General features: G+C 45.4%; 1 protein-coding gene across 2 annotated transcripts in view; it reads left to right on the top strand.

Annotated features, from left to right (window-relative positions):
• Gcnt2 (glucosaminyl (N-acetyl) transferase 2 (I blood group)) overlaps window positions 1-27,628 on the top strand; it is a 108,134-nt gene that overhangs the window by 22,697 nt on the left and 57,809 nt on the right. Inside the window, exon 1 of one of the 2 annotated variants that reach the window (XM_076939152.1) lies at window positions 8,072-10,403. The exons of the other annotated variant lie outside the window; for it this stretch is intronic. Within the exon in view, the coding sequence (XP_076795267.1) occupies window positions 9,485-10,403 (919 nt within the window). The 5' untranslated portion in view covers window positions 8,072-9,484. Of the gene's footprint in view, window positions 1-8,071; window positions 10,404-27,628 lie in introns of those variants that run through there. 2 annotated transcript variants of the gene reach the window in all.

Genomic DNA, 27,628 nt, shown 5'->3' with positions numbered 1-27,628 from the left:
TTTTTTTTTTTTTTTTTTTGAGACAGAGTTTCTCTGTGTAGCCCTGGCTGTCCTGGAACTCACTGTGTAGACCACGCTGGCCTCGAACTCAGAAATCCACCTGCCTCTGCCTCCCAAGTGCTGGGATTAAAGGCGTGCGCCACCACCGCCCCGTTACGGATTTATTCTTAACTTAGTTTTATATCTTCTACTAAACTTAAAAGTATTTTCTGGGGAAAGGAATGTAACTGAGTTTTAGGGGCAAAATCTTAAGCTCTAGGCCCCACAACTGGCCCCCAAATGTTGATGAAAATGGCCAATGAATGGTGGATAATGAAATTCCTTTAAGGAGGCCACACTGGGAAGAGAAACAGACACAGGAGTCTAGTGAAATAAATCTCCAGGGACCTGGCATGAAATTTAATTTTATGTAAAGAAAGAATCAGGGTAGAGGACCAAGGGTGTGCTAACCCAGTCATCCCAGTCTGAGTGTGGTCCAGCTGAGCATGCTTTCTGCTCTGGCTCTGCAAGGTGGCCTGAAGAAACCTCTGTCACTGCGGTTGCCATCAGCTGAGGATGTCATTCTGGTTCTCAAGAGATGGTTACTTCAGCTCCAGGGTGCAGCCTTGTCATGGTGGACAGTTATCCTCATCCAGGGTGTACTGGCTGGTTTTGCGTCTGCTTCCAATATTCCTGGGACCCCATGTGACTCAAGAGGAGCAGTTCTGGACAATGACTCACATCTGGGCCTTCAGCCAAAGGAAAGGAGGCAGACTCAAATGAAGGCAGAGATGTCAGTTTCTGTCCTTCTGTAAGCTACCTGAGGGCCTGCATGAGGAGTCAATGCTTTTCAGCAAGTTCCAGATGTCTGTTTCAGAATGGGATTAATGCATACATGTTCACTATGATATGTTTGCATATGTTACACACACCTGGGCACAGCACCCCAGTGGATATCCTCATGTTCGACAGCACAGGTGACATTTACCTATTTGTGTCCTCTATAGACATAAAAATATACAACATGGCAGGCACTTTGAGCTCAACGTTATGTTCAGGAGATTTAGTTTTTCTTATGACAGACCACTGAATATCCTGCGAGAATTCTCATTACCAAATATAGAGAAGGACCAGGACCTGGAGACATGCAGGGTGGTCACAGTTGAAGTCTGAAGGCAGACGATGCTACAGGAATCTAAAGGATAGAGGACAGGACTTCCGCAGGACATCCTGCATTGCACACACAGACCAGTAGAAAGCATATCAACGACATCCTGCATTGCACACACAGACCAGTAGAAAGCATATCAACCTTGGATATCAACAATGTTGGGGTTGAGCAATGCACTGTGAAATAACCACTAATAGGCGTTTGATTGGTTTTTACTTTGTGTCAAGTATATGAATCACAAGTCTGTAGATATTATTGAATTATAATATATAATATATATAATTATTGAATTATAATATATAATATATATAATTATTCTTTGATAAATAAGTATCTTTCTCCTGAGCAAGCTCTCGGGAGGAAAACTGCTGGGTTGTTGCCGATTTCTCTAAGCTGTACTGATTTTGGTTCTGCAGCATAGTTCATCTGTAGCGTGTAGTTTCTACTACCCCACGTTAAGCTCTGGGCAGTCCGGTGCTACCAGCCACTGCCCTGGTTCCCTCAGATATGCAGATGACGGACACACACACACACATTAGCTCATTTTTAAACCTGACTTATTTTATGTATACGAGTACATTATTGCTCTCTTCAGAGACACCAGAAGAGGGCATCAGATCCCATTACAGATGGTTGTGAGCCACCATGTGGTTGCTGGGAATTGAACTCAGGACCTCTGGAAGAGCAGGCAGTGCTCTTAACCACTGAGCCATCTCTCCAGCCCCATTAGTTGCGTTTCTAATCTCCGGCATGCTACCCCAGGCCCAGTCCCGGAAGCAGCCAATGGCCACTCCACCCAAGATCTCACATGGCAGATGGCTTTCTCTCCCTCTAAAGCATGGTGAATCCTCTTTCCTCTCCTGTGTCTACCAGCCTGCCTGGGGGAACCTGGAAGTTTTATTTCTTCTACCCAATCATTGGCTGTTTGTATCTTTATTGATCAATCAAGAACCAATTGGGGATCAGGACCTTCAGTGTTCACACACAGATTCCTAATCAAAGCATCAGAACTACTCCTTACACATATGCACATGTGTGTGGTGTTCAAGCATGTGTACACATGTTTTCATGTGTATGGGTACATGTGCAGCTCAGAGGTCGACCTTAAAAGTTTTTATCCATCGCTTTCCACTTTATTTGCTGAGGAGACTCTCCCTGAACTGGAACCTCTAAGATGCAGCCAATCTGTCAAGCCAGCTCACCCCTAGACTCACTCTAGAATCACTCTAGAATTAAAGACAGGCTGCCATGCCTACCAGGCTCTCCTCATGCTGGGCTGGGGAGATGACCTCCTGTCCTTCTTTCTGTGTGGTAAGCACCCTATCCACTGAGTCACAACCTTAGGCTCTCAGGCTACCCTAGACAATAACCTTGAACTTCAGACCCCCCCTGCCTCCATTGCCTGACTGCTAGAATTCAGGGAACACATTACTGGTGTTTTCTTTACACTCCACAGATAAGCTCTGGCACTAGTCCTCTTTTTTGTTTTTATTTTTTAAAATCCTTTTCCTAGACACCCCCCCACACACACACACCTTAATTCAGAAAGGCCAGACGCTCCACACAGCAATGCCTGTTAAGTTGTCCTTCCCAATGGCGTGTGAAGGACAGATCCTTGGGCATAGTAATCAGAGAAGCATCAGGTGATGGCTGGCTTCTAACTGGGGTTTCTCTCATTTCAGTGGCGGCCACCATATGTCTGTATACTCAGCTTCTCACATTTTCCTGTACAGTTGGCCTGTCACATCATGGCTCTAAATTCATGGATTTGATCATTGTCAGATAGAAACCATTCGCTCAAAAGACTATTACATCTGGCAGTTGGTTGGATGTGGTGGTGTATACACTTGTAATCCTAGCACCTCAAAGGTGGGGGCAGGAAGATGGGGGTTCAAGGTAAACTTCAGCTACATATTAAGTTCAAGGCCAGCTGGGGTTCCAGGAGATCTTGTCTTAAAAAAAAATGATTGCACCTGTACTGTACATGGACAGAGTTTTTTCTTGTCATTATTCCCTACATAATGAAGTATGACAACTCTTTATATGACAATTACATTATATTAGGTATTTGAAGTCATCTAGAGGTGACTTTAAAAGACACATGAGAATTGCATAGGGTATATGCAAATATTAAGTAATTTTTTTTGTTTTTTTTAAGAGTTATTTCATTTATTTTATGTGTATGAGAACACTGTAGCTCTCTTCAGACACACCAGAAACATGCATTGGATCCCTTTACAGATGGTTGTGAGCAACCATGTGGTTGCTGCGAATTGAACTCAGGGCCTCTGGAAGAGCAGCCAGTGCTCTTAACCACTGAGCCATCTCTCCAGCCCCAAGTCATTTTTCATAAGTGATTTGAACATCTAAGATTTTGATATCCTGGTAGAGAGCAAAGAATGTCCCAGAACCAATGTCTTACATTACTGAGACTCTGGAACAACCAGTCTACCCATTTATCTATCATGAAAAATATTCATTTTCCATGATAAATTGTGCTGTAATGATCAGGATAGCCACCATTTTAGTTCATGAAAATTTTCCTACATCGAGTAACATTTTAAAATTAGAAAACATCCCCCCCCCAAGCATATTATTCAGATATAGGAAAGGAGGTCTAGTGGGACTGTTGAGGGAGGGAGGAAGTAAAAAGAAAATTGACCTCTAGTCCATGGGTTCTCAAACTTTGGTCTAGGGATCTGCACTACCATTCTTATCTAGGACAGAAACGTACGTCATATGATTCTCCTGCTACCTATTGTACTCCTGGGTGAAAATCCTGATTTGTATTTTGACATCTCCATCCCAGTTCCAGGCAGTGAGATGCTAAGCTAAAATTTGGCAAGTCACGTATCTGCTCTGTTCTTACCTAAGAACTACAGACACACCTCCTTTAAAAGAACACTTGTTTTGGTAACACAATTAAGGAGTCTGTTAGCATCCCAAGGTTAAACAATTAACCTCTATAAGTAAATGTAAGTTACATTTTGAGATATGATTTGGAGCTGGACGCTGTGACCAAGCCTAGCCCTGAGGCAGAGGCAGGAAAAGTCAACATCAGTCTGGGCTTCATAGTGAGCCCCAGGTCAGCCAACCTGGACTAGGGACTGAAATCCTGTCATTTTCTAAGTCCCCAAAGCCAAGATTGTCTTGTTTCTGATTGCTAAATGCTAAATACCGTGTGCTCCTTGGCATGAGTTTATCTAGATGCACCGTGACTGTGTTCTGCAGGTATTTGCTTAAAATCATCCTGCAGCCAGAAAGAGTCTGTGTGGTCAGCCTTGGCCTCAGCAACAATAGGTGCAGCTCATGGATGATGCCATGGACCAGCAACTCATTAGGCTTACTATGGGGGTCTTTAAAGTTCTGCATGTTAGATAAGCCCCCGCCCACATTGGGACAAGAATTTAAAATGATGCTTTGGGTTCTGAAGAACTGATAACAATTTGTTCTGTTTTTAATTATGTAAAAGGAATAGAAAGCAAAATGACTGGTTCCAAGAGGAAGGGTTTTTTCTAGAGGAGCCCATTGGAAGACATCTAAGTTGTAGAAGAGTTGTTTTAGTTAAAGATGGGCTTTAAAATTTCCCTTCCTCCTCTTCTTCCTCCTCTTCCTCTTCCCCCTCTTCTTCCTTCTCCTCTTCCTTCTCCTCCTCTTCCTCTTCCTTCTCCTCCTCCTCTTCCTCATCTTCCCCCTCCTCTTCCTCCTCCTCCTCTTCTTCCTCTTCCTCCTCCACTTGATCATCACTATTGAAGCATATTCGAAAAGTATCATTTTTAAACTGTCAACCCACCTGGAATGGAGTTACTTACTGGGTCAGGCAGAGTAACTGGAGACCTCAAGGTCCTGTACTTTCTCAGCTTAATTCCAAGTGAAAAACAAATCCCTACACTTTACAATGAAGGAGAAAGCCCTGACTCATTTGACTTAGCTGCCATGACAAAGCACACCGCAGAGCCCAGCCTGGTGGAGCATGCCTGTCATCCCAGCACTCAGGAGGCTACAGAAGGGCCATCAAGTGTTCTAGGCTGGCCTGGGCTACTCAAAGACATGGCCACATAATGAAATCAAACCTTAAAGCAAACTATGTAAGAGTGTCCTTCCAAAAAGAAGCCCTAAGCACCCATCTGGGTTCACCTCCTTCTGTTAGCCCTTTCTGCCTGGATAACTTGACCAATGTAACTTTATTCAATTTTTCAGCCAACTAATCCTCTCTGAGCCAAGCTTCCTGTACCTTTTTTTGCTACTATGTAGCTTTACTAATCTGGTGTTTCTCTATGGCATTTCTGTTTGAACCTGTGCCTTCTCAAGATCTTCCCTGAGTAAAGAATAATGATTAATTGGGAATGAAGAACAAGTCCCAGACCAATTATAAAATCATAATGAGGTGTGTGTGTGTGTGTGTGTGCATGTGTGTGTGTGTGTGTCGGCGCCTGCAGCTCAGCAGAGGGAAGATGCAGGGAGGAAGCCAGAAAGCTTACACTAGTCGCCCTGTCTTGCCTGGAGGTGCTTCTGCACGTGATCCTTCTGTGTGTGCTTCTGAGTAACAGGATTAAACCCAAACTGTTTGCTTTGCTTTTGCACAACACCCAGTCTTTCCTGTCTCCCTTACAGTTGAGGGTGAGGCAAGCAGCCGCTCTCATATCTTGCTTTTTTTTTCCCCCTCGGGGTTTCTCAGGGTCAGGTGAGCTCTATCTTGTCCCTCCTTTAAGGAAAGGCCAAAGGTACTGAGTGTCCAAAGGACAGGCCTTCTCTTTCTCCATTGATTGATTGTTTTTCATTTTTTCCTTCTTTTTTTTTTTCTGGCAGTGCTGAGGATTGAATTCAGGGCCTCCTCATGCATCGTGTGTGCTAGACCACACATGCTCTGCCCCTGAGCTGTCTCTAAAAACTTTTAAACTGCATTTTTATTATGCTCTCATTTCCCCCTCCCTCTCTCTCTTTTTTAAAATCTCTATTTTATTTTCTGTTTTGCGATAGGGTCTCATTAAGTTGCCCAGGCTGGCCTTGAACTTGATATCCTCCCTGCCTTAGTCTCCAAAGTGCTGGGATAGCATGATGTATTAGGTCCCAAGTCTTTTGTTGTTGCAAATAAACAATAAACTGTACTCTCTACATTTTGAACGTGTGTTCTATATAACTAATCTCTCTCTCTCTCTCTCTCTCTCTCTCTCTCTCTCTCTCTCTCTCTCTCTCTCCTCCCTCTGTGTGGTGTGTGTGCGTGTGTGTATTTTTTCCCCTTGTTGTAGTAGGTATTGTATTGAACCCAGGGACTCGTGGGTACTAAACTGATGTATTTATAAAAAGAAAAAGAGAAAGAGAATATGTTCTGTGGGTGTGTGGTGAGGTATGGGGGAAGGGGATGTCTCAGCAGGGGGCCCATGCGAAGGCATCCCTTCCCCCTGAGGGACCAGCCACACAACGGTATATTATAGAATAGAGTTTATTCAGGGCATAGGGAGGGGACTTAAGAGGGTAATGGAGACAGAGAGGGGCAGAGAGAGAGAGAGAGAGAGAGAGAGAGAGAGAGAGAGAGGTAGAGGCCAGGGGCAGAGAGAGACAGAGAGAGAGAGAGAGAGAGAGAGAGAGAGAGAGAGAGAGAGAGAGAAGTAGAGGCCATGAGCACGTGGAGAGAAGGGGAAGAAGGGAAGGGGGGAGGGACCAGGGACAGAGGGGTCAAGAGAACAAGAGTGCAAGAAAGAGGAGGGGGCAAATAGCCCCTCTTATAGTGGGCCAGGCCTACCTGGCTGTTGCCAGGTAATTGTGGGGAGAAGCATACCTGGCTGTTGCCACATAACTGTGGGGGTGGAGTTTAGACAGAATGCTAACACTAAACAAGTGCTACAAACTGAGCTATATCTCCAGCCCGCAAAAAGAAGTCTTGAATAGTGTTCACCACATAAGGGTTCCGTGTGCAGCAGAAAGATGTCTTTAAGATGGCCCCAGGGAAGGATAGACTTGTCTAGCTTGATTAATTGCCTAGTTCCGGAGTAATTGCTTCCAAAGTGAGGGCCCAGAGCATGGTTGCTAAGGCTCCAAGTATCAACTTTGTCCTTGGCTGAAGGAAAGGGCAGGCAGGGAAGGCTGAGGCATCCTGTTTCAATAGCAGAAAACTCACAGCCTCCATTCTGGATAAGCAGGCTGGGCTGTAGCCTGATCAGAAGAAGTAACAGGTACCAGGCATCCTCTAATATAATAGCCAGTTTTGTGAAACATTCTGCTGTAGGGACTTGGAATCTGGGACTTGGGACTTGGAATGGGAGTTGGGTAAATTGGTACAAGGGCAGGCAAAAAGAAAAACAAAACAAAAACAATAGCTACATTTTGAACCTGTAAACAGTACCATTGTCAGCTCTGGACTGAACTCAGAAGCATTCTGAGAATTCTTATTTTGGGCAGTATCTGCATATCTTAATAAAGTAATATCATTAATGTTTATTCCCCACCTCCCTTCCCCAGTCTGTGGAAATCTGAACCTCCATGCTATTGGCCAGTTGGAAAGGGTAATGTAAACAGATTCAGTTGCCCTAATTAAGTTATGTATCTGTATACTGAATGCCTGTCAGGCTGCAACTATTTCAGTATTCATTCTAAGCCGAGGGCATTGCCAAAATGAAATTACTGATGCCAAAATTAACCTCTGTTGTTTAGACACAGCAGATGTAATAACCTAATATTTAACAGTGTTATTTTTGGAAAAAGGATGAAGCCAGAGATTGAACTGTTCTTTGCCCTGCACCAAAGAAGATACTGGAAAGAGAGCGAGTCACTTTACAAAATGGCTGCATTTTCTTTTCCAACGGACCTAAAGATCCAGGGGAGAGTTTCTCAGAACATTTGTTTGAGGCAGGTATGGGGAGCGTTTGGTAAGAGGGAAGAAAACTAATACATAAGCAGGAAAAACAAAACATGTAAATAATAAAAGCCAGGGGGAATGGAAGAAACTCCAGCTCAGAACAAGGCATGCCATTGGGCTGGAGTTTGGGTGCTTGGAATCTCAAGTTCCTACTAGTAGGAAGGAATCTGGGCGTTGTGCTAGTCTAGACTCTGCCAAAGGGAGACTGGGCACCGAAGGGCACTCTTTCTTCACAGGCTGGAATGGAAACTCATTTCCCACTGTAAGTCAACCCACGGGGTATAGACTCTCACTTGTGAAGTGCAGACAAATAGTGAAGGAAAATGGAAAGGCAGCCAGCCAGCAGTCAGGAGGACGCTTAAAACTGCCTACAAATGTAGATGGTGGAAAGTTGATGTGAGTGTGCACATCCTGAAAGCCCAGCTCTTGGAAGGTAGAGGCTGGAGGATGGGGGTTCAAAGCTAGCCTCTGCTACATAGTGAGTTCCAGGCTAGAATGGATTGCCTGAGCCACTGTTTTGTTTTGTTTTGACTATAAAGTCGTGAAGGAGAGCCTTTTGAGTGGTCTCTGGGTGCTTAAACCTTTAATGTTTTTTGTTTAGATGTAGATCTGAACGTCCTTTGAGACCAGGATTCAAGCTCTTTTCTGTGAAGTCTTCAGGTCTCATCCAAATTAGACAGTACATTTCACTACCTGCACATTCTGTAACACCAGGGCAGGAGCCTGAGTATGAGGAGAGGGGGGTTCACGCCAAAGTCACTCCCCCCCCCAACCCCCCACCTCTGCCCTGTCAGATCCCTTAGGACCGGAACTCCTCCTCCTGGGAGCTCTTGTTTTGGAAACTGGTGGGGTGGGGCCAGAAAACATTACAATAGAGCTGGAATGGAGGAGGTGTGCTTTTATTTCAGATTGTGTCATTCGAGTAGAGTCTCCCGAAACAGCAACTAATAGAACCGAGGCTGTTTTAGATCCCCTGGGTTGTTAACCTGGCACACGGAGGAGAGTAGGCAAAGAAGCAGACGAGAGAGGTCGTGGAGGAAGGCAGGAAGCCCTTCGCACGCCTAGCCCGGCTCATCCCATCCACTTATGGTTTTACTGTGCTGATTGTAACAAGAGGAGAAAGAACTAGGAGAAACTCCTGAAGGAAAGGAACGAAAGAGGAGGTGAGAAACTCAACTGAAAAAGAGGTAGCCGGGAGAGTAAAAGCCTGCAGATGCAAACCGGGAGGCCAGAAGAGGAGGAAAAGGCTGGGCTTCGGCAACCTGCTGCTAGGATTTAGACAAAGGAGGTTTGAGAGAGGCGGGATCAGATTCTAATATCAGCTCGAGGAGGGAGCTAGCTGTACTCCGGGAGATGGAACGGCCGGAATTCACGGTGACTGGAGCCTGCACCACAGCGAGAGCTCCCAGGAAAAAGTAAGTCCAGGGAGGGGTTTGCTGAGCTTGACAGGACTCTGACATCGAGACTCTCTTTGAGGCATGCCTCGGTCCATGCGTTACTTCTTCATAGTGTCTGTGACTACTGTCATCGTTTTTATTGTGCTCTACGTGTTAAGTTTTGGGGGAGATCAAAGCTACCAGAAGCTGAACATCTCAGACTCTGTGATACTGGCTCAGGTATGTACATCCTTCATCAACGGGAAAAGCCCATTCCTGTGGAGAAACAAACTAATGATTCACGAGAAGCCTTCTTGCACAGAATATGTGACCCAAAGCCACTATATCACAGCCCCTTTATCTCAGGAAGAGGTTGAATTTCCTTTGGCATATGTCATGGTCATCCATCACAATTTTGACACCTTTGCAAGGCTCTTCAGGGCTATCTTCATGCCTCAAAATATCTACTGTGTTCACGTGGATGAAAAGGCAACAGCTGAATTCAAAGGGGCTGTGGAACAGTTAGTGAGCTGCTTCCCCAATGTCTTTCTGGCTTCTAAGATGGAGCCAGTGGTCTATGGTGGAATCTCCCGGCTCCATGCAGACCTGAACTGCATCAAAGATCTGTCTACCTCCAAGGTTCCCTGGAAGTACGCCATCAACACCTGTGGACAAGACTTTCCCCTGAGAACCAACAAGGAGATAGTTCAGTACCTGAAAGGACTCAAGGGGGAGAATCTCACTCCGGGGGTGCTGCCTCCAGCTCACGCAATAGGAAGGACCAGGTACGTCCACCGGGAGCACCTAAGCAAAGAGCTTTCCTATGTGATCAGAACTACGGCTCTGAAGCCTCTGCCTCCCCACAACCTCACCATTTATTTTGGCTCCGCCTATGTTGCTCTGTCGAGAGAGTTTGCTAACTTTGTTCTCCATGACCCGCGGGCGGTTGATTTGCTCCGTTGGTCCAAAGATACCTTCAGTCCCGATGAACATTTCTGGGTGACGCTCAATAGGATTCCAGGTATGTGAAAGTCCATGTTTCGTGCAAAGGAGAGGCCCACAGATCTCTTTATCCACAGGTGATACATTTCAGGGTTCAACCTATCCTGGATGGAAAATATTCGGGGAAACAAAGAAACAAACAATGTGCCTGTATTGAGTGTGTGTAAACTTTCTTGTGATTAAAAAAAAAAATACAGTTTAACAATTATCACATGGTATTTACAGAGTTAGGTGTTACAAGTCATGCAGAGAATATGTCAGTGTACAGAAGGGTGTGCATAAATTATATGAAATATAATCAATGGTTACACCACTTGATGTAAAGAACTCACTTATCTGCAGGTTTTCCTCGCCTAGAGATGCAAACTGCCAGCTTAGACTCCTCATCCTGTACTTTCTGAATGCACATGATGCTCTTTGTAGGACCACTCCCAAGCAGTGCCCGTGCACCACCGAAGCTTATGTCTGTCACAGACATCTCTTAGACCTGTGTTTAGCTCATCCTAGAAGTTTTCTTCTCCACTGATTTGTCAGATTTCCTCTTAGCCCAAGATCTTTGTCAGGGCCACTGCCCTCTTGCCTACTTCTAGAATACTGGTTCTCAACGGCCAGACCTCAGCTCTCAGAGGAGAGCTACCCTGACCCTCTCCACTGCCTGCCCATGCCCCACCCGCAGTCATGGACCAGACCACTGCCCAGTCTTCCTTTCAAAGAGGCACAATGTAGAGTGAGCATACGTACTGATGTGCATGGATTTGCTGCTGGTCTTTCCTGTGGGGGCTCCATAAAGTTGACGTCATGTGCTGTCTCGATGACAGCTGTGTCCTCGGGGATTATATTACACAGTAACTGTTCAGCAGGTTTGTGTTAGATGGAAGAGTGTGGAAAAGCAAGTGTTGAGTGGATGAAGGGCAAAACATGGGACTTTACTATGTGTGGGGTCACAGCTGTGGAAAACCCAGAATGCTGAGAGGTATTTGAATTCATGCAAGTATCATTACATTGTGTCACACACACATATACAAACACATATAACATACACATATATATAACACACACATGTAACACAGACACACACAAACCTATAACCTACACATATGTATATAACACAAACCCAGGTGATATACACGTAACACAGACGCACATGTAACACACATGTAACACAAGACACACATGTGATACACACATATAACACACACATGTGTGTGCCTATGTGTTACATATACAACATATATGTAACGTATGTGTTACATATATAACACACAGACACACACATATAGTACACATGCACACGTAACACATACACACACATCTTGGGACTGGAGAGATGGCTCAGCAATTAAGAGCCCATACTGTTCTTCCAGACAACCAGAGTTCAATTCCCGGCACCCATACAGGGTCTCTTACAACCATCTGCAACTCCAGCTCCAGACTCTGACTCTGGCCTCCATAGCTACCTACAAACCAGTGCAAGTATTTGTACAACAGACATACTCACTCACACACACATAATTAAAAAAATACATTTTATTTAAAAAGTTATCTTTTACTTCATATAAGTGAGATTCCAACACAAATCCCCCCCTTTTATTTATCAAAATGTTTTACCTTTAGCAACTGACTAGATAGATTATTTTTATTACAGTTGTATTTATTTCGTGTAGGGGAGTGCAGAGTATACCACCCCAGAGATGTAGATGTCATGTTGTCATGCTCTGTACCCCAAGAAACCAAGTTTGGTCGCTTGCTTTCAATAAGCCAATGAGTACAGACACCTTAACAGTGAAAGGCACAAAGCGATTTCTCTGCTATGATCACAGTGGAAAGAGGGACCTCAGGGTGTCACTAGCTGTGTTTAACTTCTTAGGGTATGTTCTGTGACCCCAAGTTTGGTAATGAAGACAGCTTTTGGGAGTTGGCTTGCCCCTTTCGCCACATGGGTTCTGGGAAACAAACTTTTTTTGTCAGTCTTGGCAGCAGGTGCTGTGACCTGCTTAGCCACCTCACTGGTCCTGAGTCATGCTCCTCAAAAACATATATAAAATGTCACGGCCTTTCTTTGGAAGGCAGCAGATTGCTTTGCTCTCAGTGAAAAAGACAAAGTGGACTGCTAATGAACTAGACAGCACTGTTAAGCAGACAGAAAAAGCAATCATTGTTCTGCCACTGGGGGAGCGCCAAGTTAGGATGCTGGTAAATGCTCTGGGGCAGCAGAGCCGGGCTCGCTGGGCAATAACACACTCATGTTCTGGAAAATAGCAGGAGGCTTGGTCTCTGAATCCCAGTGGCGCTGGCAGAGCCACCTAACTGAAAACAGAGCTCGCTCTCTCATCCTCTCACCCCTGAGCTGCTGTTTCTATTATTGGCAAGTAATTTGGGGAACATTAAGCGCTTAGAGGCCGATTTTCATGTTTAAATATGTATTCCCTTTCTATTTCCAGCATTATCTTAAAATTCGTGAGAGTTGGAGTCTAGCCATGAGCACCTTGGGTGTGATACTGAGTGTGATAAGGTCATGATGTAACTTTGCCAAAGTATGGTTTGTGGCTTTAAAAATAATAATAATAATAACAAAGAAAAAGATGGCCAGGGATGGTGGCACATGCCTGTAATCTCAGCACTCAAGAGAGGAGCGAGAATTTGAATTCAAGGACAGCCAGCTTAGCCTTCAGGGTCCTGCCTCAGAAACAAGGAAATGAGGGAGGGAGCCAGATATGGGATTAGGTTTTGGTTTATGTTAAATATATCTGATTACTTCAGCCAGGGGCGATCAGTTTGGTCCATGTCAAATCAGTACCAAAAAATCAAAGACAGAAGAACCTCCCTTTCCCCTCAGCCCCCTTCCTCTTTCCCACCAATCTATAAACAAAATGAGAGATAAAGAATGACCAGCATGTGATGAGGGTAGAGAGATGGCTCAGCAGTTAAGAGCACTGACTGCTCTTCCAGAGGTCCTGAGTTCAATACCCTCTTCTGGTGTGTCTGAGGACAGTGACAATGTACTCACATTCAAAAAATAAAGAAAAAAAAAAAGGGAATGAATGACCAGTATCACTAGGAGGGTGACATCTCCATGCCATCCCAGTGCAGGGATGCCAGAGCAAGAGAGTTCCTTGAACTCAGAAATTTAGGGCTACTAGATAGACACCATTGTTAAAATAAAATAACTAACTTTTTGGCTGCAGGGGGTGGGTATGCTAGTGTCTGCCTTCTCGCAGCAACAGTATAACCTTGAGGAAAGTTTGGAAATTCATTCGTCTCTAGCTGCAAAACTGAGAGGTCCAGGCAGGAAGAGTCCACTCGTTCCTACATGTGCCACCCTTTGTAGAAGACACAGTGCCCAGAATGTCATCAGATCTCCCACACAGCACCTGTAGCAGTGGGAGTGGCCGTGCTCAGAGGCTGGGGCCTGTTAGCATCATCAATAGGGCTCCATCTCCTGCAGGAGCTGAGGGAGAGGGTTTCTCAGCTGAGCGGCTCCCTGTGGAGGAAGGTGAGGGTAGCCCCTGCCAGTGGCCTGTCTACTCAGTGACCCGACCTGCGGGCCCTAGGTTATTCGTGAGGGACGAGGAGGATTGCAACCTGGAAGAACGGGCGAGAGAGAGAATGGACTCAAGGAAGCAGATGCTTGTCAAGAGTCATATATTTGGGCACCAAGTGCTTATTTATAATACATTTCGCAAAGGGAGGGGTAAGAGGGATCCAGGTGATGGGAAAGTACAGAATCTTCTCGGCCTGTGCCCTGAAACAATGGCGGTCCAACTGCCTACTTCAAAAGATACGGTACACTGCTTTACATCTAAAAATCTATTTGTAACTATCAAGCAGAACCTTGTGGTTGCTAGGGAGATGAAGCTGCAGGGGACATTGTGCAGGTGGGGAGAAGTAGGAGGTGAGGGTAAGAGGCAAGGGTCCTGGCTTCTGACATCTCCCCCTTCTCTGTTTAGATGGAGAGGGCATCCTGTGATCAATCCCAACTACATGAGTTTAGAATTTGGAGGTCAAATTGTGGGGGGGTCTTAGACGAGTTCATAATCCCAAGACATTAATGTGAGACGAGTCACATTGATGGTCGAAGGCTTTAGGCTATCGACAATGGGCAACATCAAGGGACCCCGAGGTGGGTGAAAGGAGGGTGAGGACCCTGTCTTAGGCTATGTAGGCTGCACCCACTCCCAGCACCACGCACTCCTTTCCGGCTGCATTGGGTGGGCCCCTGGGAAGTGGACCTACAATAATCCCGTCATTGGGCTAACTCACAGCCATCCTAATCCCTGTGTGAATGTCTAGGTTATCAGCCATTTGTCATTTGGGGTGTAATATTGTCATAATGGAAGACTCCCCGATATTAGAGGACCACATCAAAGGCAGGCCTTAGTTTAGAAAAAAGCCAATTTTTGTCGGGATGATCAAGAGGCCAGGCTCCCTAGCGAGAGAAACGAGGGGCGAGCCAGGCATGCCAGGAACTTTTCTTGAGGGTGTGGAAATCTAGGGGTCGGCCATAGGGGGAGGCAGGGGGGCTGGCAGCTGCGCCTGTCTCCGGCAGAGTCACTTCTGGATCTCCCTTAGTCTTCAGTTGATGGTAATGAACTTCAACCGGCTTCTTAATGGCAGCATCAATCTGGTTCTTAACAAAACTTGTGAGACGGTTAAAGGCCCAAGGGCCAAAAGACAAAAGCAATAAAATACCAACAAAAGGTCCTAGTAAACTAGGCAATAGGGTAGTAAGCCAAGGTGAAGTAGAGAACCAATTTTGATACCATGATTCTTGTTGTTCTCTGGCTCTTTTTCTTTCCTCTAAACTCTTTTTGACCTTGTCCAGGCTATTTTGGACAAGGCCTGTCTTATCAGAGTAAAAGCAACATTCTTCTCTGAGGGCTACGCAGAGACCCCCTTCCTTAAGGAAGACAAGGTCAAGTCCTCTCCTGTTCTGTAACACCACCTCGGAAAGAGAAGCCACAGAGTCTTTAAGGTCTTGTATTCCTTCTCTCAAATTATTTAAATCTTTATCAGTGAAAGACTGAAGAGGGGCATAATGATTATTGGAGGTGACTAGAGAAGCAATGCCCGTTCCTGCGCCAACAGTGCTGATTCTTAATATGACAGACAACGTAAGGGCTGTCAGAGGCTCTCGTTTGGTCCTAAGAGAAGGACCTTGATCTAGAATGTTAAGAAAAGACTCTGAGTCATGAATAAGAACATGAGAAAGAATGGTAACAACTACACAATAATCTCTGGTCCTTAAAAATTCAAAATTGGAAATATATAATGTCAATCCAGTGGCACAGGCAAAATAGGTACCATTGGATGCAATGGTATATAAAAAGGTATTATTTAAAATCAATATCTGATTGCAAATAGGGACCAAATCTTGGGGGGGGGAAGCATAGAGGGCCCCAAAAGGCAAAGGCCCATGCCCGAAATGGAACCAAAAGTGAGACCTCCCTCAGGTGAAGTGGCCCATAATAACAAATTGCTATTATCAGAAAAGAAGAAAGGGGTAAAAACAGCTACTCCCTCATAAAAAGGGGAGTAGGTGAAAAACAAATCCAACATTCTCGATATTGATATTCACTGGTATTATGAATAGCTTCAAGGGAGGCATTTGCCAAAGAAATAATAAGGTCAGCAGAATTGGGAGGACCCGCAGGTATAGTGGGCTGGAATAAGGCAACCTGGGGGGAGGTGGGGAGAGATAAAATGGCTGGAGCAATAGTTCCAGGCCTGGTGACGGGCTTGGCCAGTGGCCGAGGGTGCTGTAGGGCAGGATTAGGGCCCACAGCAGCAACATTTTTATTAGGGATACTCTTAAGGAGCTTAATTCTAAAAATGAGTCCCGGGTCTGAGCAGGTGAGTGAAAAGGTAGAGCATTCTCTTAGACGTAGACCCATTCATACCCTTGGCCTGTCCAGTCTTTACTCTTTCCTACATCCGTAAAGGATATAAGAAGAGGGACACACCATTTGAATGTACACCAGGATTTAAATGGTTGGGCGGTCTTAATTCCTAGTTTATCCTGTAAATATGTATGTAGAAACTTTCTCCTTAAAGTGATATAATCCCAGGAAGAATGGGGTCTCCAATATGCATCTCCTGTGGTTTCACAGCCCCAAGATGCACAATAATAATCAGAGCTATAGCCACATTTATAATTTTGAGAGCGACCATGGTGAGTAGGCCCAGGGCATACATAAAGGCCAGATGGATCATTGGCCAAGGAGATTCTCCTATCAAAGGAATTACATCCTATAAGGTGGCCATCATAATTGGGGTTAGGTGCATCAACAGGCTGACGTTGGGGCTAATAATGAGAGGGGGTCCCCCAATCTGCACTGGCTCCCAGGGCAAGAGCACAAAGATCTACCTCCAAAGAGGGCCATGAAGGCTGGGTTCCAAGTGAAGAGCTGGAATTAACAATGTCTCCCGCTTGATTTATTATGACCCAAGTAAAGTTATAAATCTGATATGGGAAGTGTTGGGATTTAATACTCACAGTTGGATAAATCTGAAGTATGAGCAGGAGGAGTAGGAGAAATAAGGCGACTGGATGCATCTTTCTGAAAGGAAGCACAGTTAAGAACCATTCTCAGGGGGTATCCCTGGGGTAGAGTTAGCCAACTTTACCAGTCTTTCTGGTAGCCATCTGGCGTTTTGTTCCTTTGAATCATATATGCACGTGTGTCCCTTCCCCCAGATAAGGACTGGGTCAGGACCATTCCACTTATATGTCAACGGATCTTTCCACATGACTTTGGCATAGGAGTCTGCTGTAGTAGGATGCCAGAACCTATCTGCTGCAGACTTTCCTTTTTCATCAAGGGTCAAAAAATTGAGAACAAATAGTGCATGATTTAACAAAATTTTATGATTCCCCTTTTGTGGGTATAAAATGCCCCCTGAATGTTGTAATTTTAAGAGCATGTTCTTTAAGGTCTGATGTGCCCTTTCTACAATGCCTTGTCCTTGGGGGTTATATGGAATACCAGTGACATGTTTAATATTAAGCTGGGCACAGAACTGTTTAAAGGAGATGCTGGTATACCCAGGGCCATTATCAGTCTTAAGTATCTTAGGTATGGGCATAAAGGCAAGGCAAGAAATCATATGACTAATAACATTTTTGGAAGCCTCACCAGATTGTAGTGAGGCACAAAGAAAACCACTAAAGGTATCAATAGAAACATGTATATATTTAAGCTTACCAAAAGGGGCAAAATGAATAACATCCATTTGCCATATCTCTCCTGGGGTAAGGCCACGAGGGTTAACCCCTAAATGTAGTTCAGGTAGGAGGGTGAGACATCCCTGGCACTGACGCACTATCTGGCGTGCCTGTTCTCTGGTAATAGAGAACATCTGTCGGAGGGTCTGGGCATTTAGATGATGCAATTGGTGGGCTTTTTGTGCCTGTTGTACAGGATCAGAAGGCAAGGCCAAGGTCGCCAAGACAAGTGGAGACTCTCGGGTGGCCCTATCAACAAGGTCATTTCCCTCACTTAAGGGTCCAGGAAGACCAGAGTGGGCACGTATGTGACCCACAAAGAACGAATGGGACCTAGCCAAAATTATTTCTTGAAGCTCAGAAAAGAGGGGGGAAGCGTGGGTAGACGGTCTTATAAAGGGAACGATCTCTAACAAAGGCACTGATTGAGCTACATATGCACTGTCAGTAAAAAGATTAAAGGCACAATCTGGGAAGGTCTTAAAGACTTGAATAACAGCAACCAATTCTACCAACTGTGCTGAGGAGAATTTGGTCTGAAACTTAGAGACCTGTCCACATGTATTAAAGGCTGCAACCCCAGAGGAGGATCCATCTGTAAAAATCAGTGGTGCTTGAGGAATGGGAATGTTCTTAGTCACTTTAGGGAAAATCACCGCTTGGTGTTCAAGGAACTGTACAAGTTTGTCAGAGGGATAGTGGTTATCTATCTTTCCCTGAAATGAAATACAGTTAATAGCCCAATCATCTGAGGTCTGATGCCGAACTTGAGCGGCATCATAGGGAACGCTGACAAGGTCAGGATCTTTATCAAAAAGCTTCAGGGAGGTCTCTCTTCCCATCCTTATGATCTGTGCCACCAAGGAGGGATAAACAGGTAGCACTTTAGAAGGGGTGGCAGGCAAATGAAGCCAATATAAAGGTTTAGTCTGCCACAATAATCCCATGGGGGTAAACACGGTGGGAAGAACCAATAGCCACAAGGGGGAGGTTGGAGAATAATAGGTAACAGTTTGTTGTTGAATGGCTTTCTCTAGGAGCTTAAGGGCAGAGGTGGCCTCAGGGGTTAAGGCTCCAGGGGAGGAGGGGTCAGAATCTCCTCGAAGAATATCAAATAGAGGCTTAAGTTCTCCAGTTGTTAATTTTAAATAAGGGCGCAGCCAATTTATGTCTCCCAAGAGGCGTTGAAAATCATTAAGTGTTTGTAAGGAATCTTTTCTAAGTTCAATTTTTTGAGAGAGAACCTTAGAGGGATGAAGCTCAAAACCCAAGAATAAATGTGGGGGCTGTAGCTGGACCTTCTGGGGGCAATCTGCAGCCCGAGGTCTTGGAGGGCAGTTACCAACTCCTGGCCCATCCTGAGCAAGGAGATCTCATCAGGGCTAGCCAGAAGAATGTCATCCATATAATGGACAATATATAACTCAGGGTATTTAATGCGAAAAGGATCGATGGCCTGAGCCACGAACTTTTGGCAAAGGGTGGGACTATTGGCCATGCCTTGAGGTAGGACTCTCCACTGAAATCGTGGAGATGGCCCAATGCAATTAACAACGGGAAGGCTAAAGGTAAAACGTTTGCAATCCTCTGGGTGTAAGGGGATGCAGAAAAAGCAATCTTTCAAATCAATAACCATCTTGTTGTAACCCTTAGGTATTGCCACGGGGGAGGGGAGGCCAGGCTGAAGGGCTCCCATTGAAACCATAGTCTTATTAATTTCTCTGAGGTCCTGGAGCAGTCTCCATCTGCCCCCCTTTTTTTTTGTATAACAAAAATGGGTGTATTCCAAGGGGAAGTGGAGGGAACAATGTGGCCAGCATCTAATTGTTCCTGCACCAACTGCATGGCCGCGGAAAGTTTGTGTTGAGGGAGGGACTATTGGTCGACCCAGACAGGGGAATCTTATCTGCCAGGTGATCTTATCTGCCTGGCGTGCAGGAGGAGCAATGGTCCTTAGGAAAAATTTGAATCATAACCTAGTCCTGAGCGTGAGGTCTTAGGTGTAATTGCAATTGGGGTGGGGATCCCTTGGTTGCTTTTGCCCAAGCCTTGTCCAGGAATGAACCCCTGGTCCAGCATCTGGTGGGTAACAATTGCAGAGGGGCTAAACATAAGAACTCCCATTTGACTCAATATATCTCGACCCCATAAGTTTATAGGGAGGCCAGGTACAATGAATGGTCTAACATGTCCAGTATTGCCCTCAGGATCCTCCCAAGTGAGCAATTGGGAGCTTTGAAGGGTGTTGTTGGACTGGCCAATGCCCTGAAGGTGAGTTAAAGAAGGCTGGCAGGGCCAAGAGGAGGGCCAAGAGGCCTGTGAAATAACTGTGGAGTCGGCTCCTGAGTCAAGAATGCCCTCAAAGGTTCTGCCATTAAGTTTAAGTTTTAATTGTGGGTGCTCTTGTGAAAGTTTTTGGACCCAATAGACATCAGAGGACCCCAGGGTGGAAGCACCCCGGGACAGGCCCAAGGAGGGTGTGGAGGTGTCTAATGGAAGGGGAAGGGCCTGTGCAAGTCGCTGCCCCTGGCGAATGTGAAGGGGTCCTCTGGAGCTAGTGGCCAATATTTTAATTTCTCCAGAGTAATCGTTATCAACGATTGAAGGAAAGATGGTAATGCCTTGGAGTGTGGCAGAAGCTCTGCCCAGAATAAGATAATAAGTCTGGGGTGGGGGAGGCCCAAAGACACCAGTAGAGATTATCTGAACTCCTTCTCCAGCTTCTAATATTGTATTGGAGGAGGCACAGAGGTCCAATCCTGCACTCCCTGGGGTAGCCCTACAAAGGGCTGAGGCTGTTTTGGGAGCTGTTGATGGAAGGTTTGATGTGGCCCTGCCTGGCTGTTCCCCGAGGCCTGCTGCGGATATGGGTACAGCCCGGCGCGAAATCTACACCCTCTCCCCTGGATTTTCAAGGGCCGGCGAGAGCTCACTGGACGCTGCCGGAACCGCGACGATTTCCAAGGCTCGGGTCACAAAGAGGAAGAAGGAGCTGCAGGCGTGTGAACGCCGAGTACTAGACCAGGAAGAGGGAGGGAGCGGCGGAATCTGTGAGGAGCTAGAATCAGGAGCTGCGGGGGTCTGGGGAGGGATACCTTGAGAGCGAGTGACAGGGAAAACCAAACATTGAGAGCCCTGCGCAGGGGAGGAGGAAGAACAAAGGGTTAAGAGCTGTGAAATTTGCTCCTGAAGTTGGAGGATCTCTGCCAAGTCATGAACCTGGGAAGAAAGGCGATTTTTCGTGTCAGAGAGAGAAACAGGCAGGGTAGCAGGGAAAGGCAAAACCGCAGAAGTAGGGAGCGATGTGGAGACTGAGGGAACTGGCATTAGCGTGGGAACGGCAGTAATGGCAGGATTCAGAGGCTGTAAATCAGAAGCGGCAGTTGCGGCTGGAGTGGCAGGGGCAGGGCACGCTGAAGCTGCGGCCGAAGGGGCGGGGGCAGGGACAAAGCAAGTCGGGCGGGGAGAGGGCAAATGCCGTGCAGCAATGGTAACAGCGGCGGGAGATGGAGGCAGGGGTGGCGGGGAACTCCAAGAAGCTGAGGAAGACGAACACAGAGTGTGCGTGTGTGTGTGTGTGTGGGGGGCTTCCGAAGAACAGGATTACAGTAGGAAGTTTGAGAATGAGGGATGTAAGGATCGCCAGTGGCTAAAGGCACATATTGTGGGGGCAAAGGAGCCGTGGGCGCAGAACTACGACAAGGGCGCACAGGCAAGGCTGGGGGAGAAGAATCCAAAGCCGACAAATCAGGCTAAATATGAGGAGAATCAGATGAGGAGGAAAGCTAGACTCATGAGGCATATCAATAAGTGTAAAAGGAACAGAGGCCTGAGATGGCGGGCGGGAGGAACCAGCGGAGCCAGGGCACGATTGTGATAAGCAGTATTCTGCGACCAACAAGAGCTGGCGCTTACCCGAATCTTTGTCTGCATCCTCAATAATGTCCCTAATAATACCCCAGAATGAAAAAATTGTTGGATTAACTGCACCATCACCTTCACATTTAATTTTTTCATTTAGTTCACGACCCACTTTTTGCCACTTCTTAGGGTGTATGATAGGACCGTCAAGCATAAACCAAGGACACTGTTCATCAATAAACACAAAGAAATCAATAAGATCTTTTTTCTTAACCCTAATTCCTTTCTCTCTGAGACTTTGTTTGAGGTCCTTTATAAAGGATGCCTCCTTCGACAATGAATGGCCCATTCTTATGGGACGGAATGAAACTTACCCCGAGGACAACAGGTCATGGCAATGATCCTGTCTCACTCAATATAACGTGGGTACGCCTTCTGCCAAAGCTCCATCCGGAGGAATCCGTGCCTCGAGCCCCAACGTTTGGGCGCCACCTGACCCGACCTGTGGGGCCCTAGGTTATTCGTGAGGGACGAGGAGGATTGCAACCTGGAAGAACGGGCGAGAGAGAGAATGGACTCAAGGAAGCAGATGCTTGTCAAGAGTCATATATTTGGGCACCAAGTGCTTATTTATAATACATTTTCAAAGGGAGGGGTAAGAGGGATCCAGGTGATAATACATTTTTCAAAGGGAGGGGTAAGAGGGATCCAGGTGATGGGAAAGTACAGAATCTTCTCGGCCTGTGCCCTGAAACAATGGCGGTCCAACTGCCTACTTCAAAAGATACGGTTCACTGCTTTACATCTAAAAATCTATTTGTAACTATCAAGCAGAACCTTGTGGTTGCTAGGGAGATGAAGCTGCAGGAGACATTGTGCAGGTGGGGAGAAGTAGGAGGTGAGGGTAAGAGGCAAGGGTCCTGGCTTCTGACAACTCAGAATGGAACAAACTGCAGGATAATAGGACACTTCCTGGGGTTCTGCCTTCTTCCTTTCTTGGACAGTTGGGAGCATCCTGGTTTGGAGAGAAAGGAAATCCTGTTTCTTAGGCGGGGCCTTCCCAAATTGCAAGTGAATTAGAGAACAAGCCATTAAAAGAACTTTCCAATCTTCAAATCAATATAAAATGTAATCCTGTGCTTGGCTAATTCCAGCATTTGACAATGGAGTGATCTTTGTACTTTAAAATTCAGGGAGTGTATCTGATTCTCTTCTCCCAAATAGCTTTTAATCCCATTAGCTAGCTCACTGTCACCTTTTAAAGGGGAAGCTCCCAATGCCAAGACTTTATGTCCATGTCCGAAGCATGTTATTTCTTCCTTGAAAGTCACTACTTGCTTGTCTCCTGAAGACTGCAAGGTGTTTGTGTTGGAAAGACCCTGTCCAAATGTATCACTTCCCCAAAACATTCCCAAGAGAAATATGACTGAGTAGTTTAGTGGCATCTGATATGGTGTCAGAAAACGAAGTATGAATCATTTAAGAGGCTGAAAGGCTACTACAGAGACAGCCCTGTGTCACATGACATCACACCTCTCTTGTTTTCTTGATCCTTCAGTTGTAATTTTACAGAGAGAATAGCTCATTTCTTTGGGTTTTTTTTTTTTGTTTGTTTGTTTGCTTGTTTTGTTTTGTTTTGTCACTGCAGTAGAAATGGTGTGTGGGCAGGGATGTAGCTCAGTGGTATGGCACGTGTCAGGTACATACTGGATGGCCTCCATCCTTAATACAGAGAAACAAAACAAAAAGTGAAAACAACTGAAGGGAATCGCTCAAAGTTAGCCATACTCTGTGATCTCACCTTAGAAAACTGAGGAACTGCAGATGGGGAGGCAGAGCTTGAGGCCAGCCTGGTCTACAGAGTGAGTTCCAGGACAGCTCTGGCTACACAGAGAAACCCTGTCTTAAAACAAAACAAAACAAAACAAATAACCAGAAATTAAGAACTAGGAAAGAACAGCTCGAGTCAGAATGAGAAAGTGTAAGGAATGAAGGGTAAAATTGAGATGCTACTTTAAGCTAAGAGACCGGAAGTGTAGCTTAGTGGTAGGACCCTTGCCTGGCAGATAGGCTTTAAGCCAAAGATGGGGGAGGGGAGGAGAGAGAGAAAGAAGGGGAGACAGGTGGAGAGGGATGAAGAGAAGAGGCAGAAGAGGAGGAGGGAGAGAAGGAGGGGAATTGGAAGGAGGGAGCAGAGAGGGTTATGGAAGGGAGGGGCAGAAGGGGAAAGGAGGGTGTGGTGAGGGGGCGGAGAGGAGCGTTCGGAGGGAGGGGGCAGGGATTGGAAACTAGTTGGTAAAGGAAAAAGGAAGAAGAGAGGAGTGATAAGATGCCTGGGAATCCCAAAGAGGTCCAAGGGGCCCCAGTCTCAGGCCGTCTTCAGAAAGCCAGGGAGCATGCCTGCCATTCTGAGGTGGCTCTCAGAATGCAAGTGGGGGAGCCGACCTTGTCCCTTCTGGCAGCCTTCTCAGAGGAGGCCCACTGGGATCCCAGGTTGCTGACACTAGGGAGTTTCAGGTGTGGTGACATCAGCTGCCTTGACATCCTTCACTTGCTGTGCGCTCTGGCTCTGTTACCGGCTTTTCTGTCCTGTTTTTGTTTGCCTGCCCAAGAAAGAGCTCTAGAGGCCATGTAGCTCTATATGACCAAGTGGCACTGTATGACCATGGAGTGTTGTGTTGTGTTGTGCTTTGTTGAATTTGGGGGTGGAGCTGGAAAGGAAGCCCGGCATGCTTTCCCGTGGAAGCTCCCCACCCTCAAGCTCTCCTGAAGATTTCTGGCTCAAGTCTTGTGAAACCCATCTATGGAAGTGTTGGCTGCTCTAGTTTTTCCACAGACTGCTGGGAGAGCTAAATTGTCTTTTCTCCCTTCAGGGCAGGTCTGATTCTAAAACAAAACAAAAGAAAAAGTGAAGTTACTTTGGCTTCTACAGCCTCCCCTCCTCAAGCCGTCTTACTTGTTCTTAGGAGTCTTTGCTCATTTGCATGTCCAACCTTTGTCTGCCATGATTGTTGTCACACCAATGTTTTCATTTGCTTCTTTTTTGTCCCATTTGTGGGTGTGTGTCACACACACACTGTACACACACACACACATACACATACATATACATATATATACATACATATATATACATACATATACATATATATACATACATATACATATATATTTCAATCCTGTTTTGTCAAACTATCTCCACTTTAGAAGAGATCACATGATCCCATTGCCTCCTCATATTTTAAATTCTAAAAATAGCGTATTTCCTACTTTTGATTTATCTTGCTAGTTTAACGGTGACACATTCTTTGGGAGAGCGTGTTAACATTTTAGGTTGCAAGTGCCAGGAGCTCAGCTCAAAGTAGCTTAAATAAATCCCAGGGCTTACCTCATGAAGGTCATGCCAAGGGTCTGGCTTGTCTTCCACATCAAGTGGGCTCAAGGGGTAAAACAGAGTGTTCAGTATCTTTCTTACAGAGCCTCTTTCCATGAGACCAGCCAGCCCTCCATATTTGTCCAAATCTGAGGGGAAAGGTATAGGGTCTGGGACTTTAATGGCTAGAACCAGACATGTCATGGGCAACATGGATGTGCTCGTCTCCTGGTCTCTGTCTTGCTATGTCTGAGCTTCCCTTGGGCAGATTTTCTTCACACAGTGTCAGACAGGCCAGAAATAGCTCCAGCTTTTCTTGTTTGGCTTTCCTGGGAGGAAGGGAAGAGCATTTCCTGACATCCTAGGAGCAGGTCAAGGAGGACCTCATATTGGTTCTGCTCCATCCGTATTCCCATCAGTAATAAAGCCACGGACTGAAAAGGGCTGGCATAGCTTTCTTGGGTTGTTGTCCCACCCTGAAACAAAAGGCAGTGTGGCAGGGTGGCAGACAGAAGCATACTCGTGTGGTAGGATGTCTCCTTGTCCTTCATGGTATGAGAGGGAAACCAGTTACGAGGCTTTAACAACCTCAGAAATTAGAACTTGGACATTTTGTTTTTGTGGGAAAAGTATGACCTCTTCACTGCATCTTTTTCCTTCAGAAAATACTTATTTTTAAAATATATATAATTATTTCTTTGAGAATTTCATGCATGCATATAACAATGTATTTTCATCATAATTTCCCCATTCCTCTCCCTAACTTCTCCCAGACCCATTCCTTACCTCCCTACCTGCTTCCAATTGTACACAGTGTTTGCTTTGTTTTTTATAACCTAGACTCCAATATATGCTTCTAGTTCTGGGGCAATCCACTAGAACATGATCAGCCTAGCAGGAGCCAGATTCTTAAAGAAAATTGACACCCCTTGTCTGAGCATCACAGGTCAACAATTCCTCTGTGAGGGGCAGGGCCAGCAGAGCCACCCCTCCCCAATCCATGCTGGAATGCTGACTGGCTTGATCTTGTGGTGGTCTTGTTCAGTCACCATAGCTGCCGTGAGTTCATGGGTAGAATCGTCATGTCCCAGAGTTGCTGTGTCTTTGAATTTGTGTTAGAGATTTCGATTGGTGGAATTCAAAGATGAGAGCAATTGTCTTATTTGTGGCAGGGCACCCGGCAGCTATTTATTCTCTACACTTTGACCCATTGTAAATTTCTGTATTCCACTGCTCAAAGAAACGTCTCTGATGAAGTCTGAGAGCTACGTTCATCCATAAGAAGAAAAATTCAGATTTAGAGAGTAGTTTGATACTGTGCCAATTTAGCAAAGAAATAATGGGTTCACCCCCTGGCCCAGTGAGCTCCCCAACCATTTGTTGGTTCTTAGCCAGATTCACAGTCATAGGCAACTGTTCTTTCCTGGGAAATGGGTCTTAAAGCCATTAGAAAGTGGTTGGTTTACCTCTGTAACATTTACGCTATGTTCATATCCATGAGCATATCATGACACATCAATTATTGTTGTAGTTCACAGGGGTCACAGCTCAGCAGGACTATTGATGAATCCCTTTCCTTTCAGCAGCCTACGTAGTGCCTTCTAATACCATGAAAGTCAGCCAGAAGGAAGGAAGCATCCTGGTCAGGATCAACGCCATTTCTTCATGTCCCGTGACTAAAGCATGTCTTTTGCAATAGGGCCTTACCATTAAGCTCTGTCAACAACCAAGAGCAATAACAACCTGTATTATTTTGAGGGTCTCTAGGATATCCCTGACCAACAACTGGAGGGATGTATTCCACACACTGGCATATTTGGCAACCTAAGTGGGCAGGGAAGCTCGAGTAGGAAGTGGGACGGGAAAGTTGGAGCAGAGATGAAGGTAGGGGAAGTGTAACTAACACTAAGGATGTTTGAAAAAACATGGAAACTTAATTTATAAGCTTCCTAAATATATGCAATATATATGTGTACACACATACATCCCTAAATATAAAACATGTATCTGCACATATTCACACACATATATACACACATATACATACACATACCAAGAGTTTAGTTGAGTCAGCCTACCCAGGGGATAATGCTCCTTCTAAAAGCTACAGAAATCTTATAAGCACTATATGACTTCATTGTGCGTGGACATACTTAGTTTGCAAGAGGCTTTCTTATGCTTGATCTCCTTCAGTGCTTTTAACAGTCCTATAAACAGAGGGCTGCTGTTCCCAATGTATAGATGAGAAAATGTAGTATAGCATAACATGGCTGGAGAGGAGTGGTAAGGCACCAGGCGTATTGGTCCGTGACACAGTGATAGAGGGCTTGCCTAGGATGCTCAAGACCCTGTGTTTTATCTCCGGAAACACATACACAGATGCACAGTGATATATGTGTATGAAATGTCACTGAGATGCTCATTTCCTTCTATGCTGGCCAAAAATAAACAAATAAATAACTTGTCCATAGACAAACCTTAAGTATACGTATACTCAATACAGGACCATACGATAAACAGGGGGAAGGCAAAGTAATAACACATTGTGTACTAATTTAAAATTAAACCTAGCTTTATTAATCCTTCATTTAATTATCATAATAACTCTGAGAGTCCAGATAATGAAACGGCAGATTCATATTCTATTAAGTTGCGGAATGGTTCTATAATTGGACCCACAAGAGTTTTTCCTATTCCTCCTCCTAATGGTTCGTTTTCTCAGAGATCTTGGCTTTTATTCATGTGAGCAGGGATACAAGAGAGGGCAAGGAAATGCACACTCGCTGAA

This window comes from Arvicanthis niloticus, chromosome 8 (genome assembly GCF_011762505.2).
Source record: "Arvicanthis niloticus isolate mArvNil1 chromosome 8, mArvNil1.pat.X, whole genome shotgun sequence".
In the NCBI taxonomy this organism is placed as follows: Eukaryota; Metazoa; Chordata; class Mammalia; order Rodentia; family Muridae; genus Arvicanthis; species Arvicanthis niloticus.
Note: the sequence above shows the minus strand (reverse complement) of the source record. Positions and strands in the feature narration are given on the sequence as shown.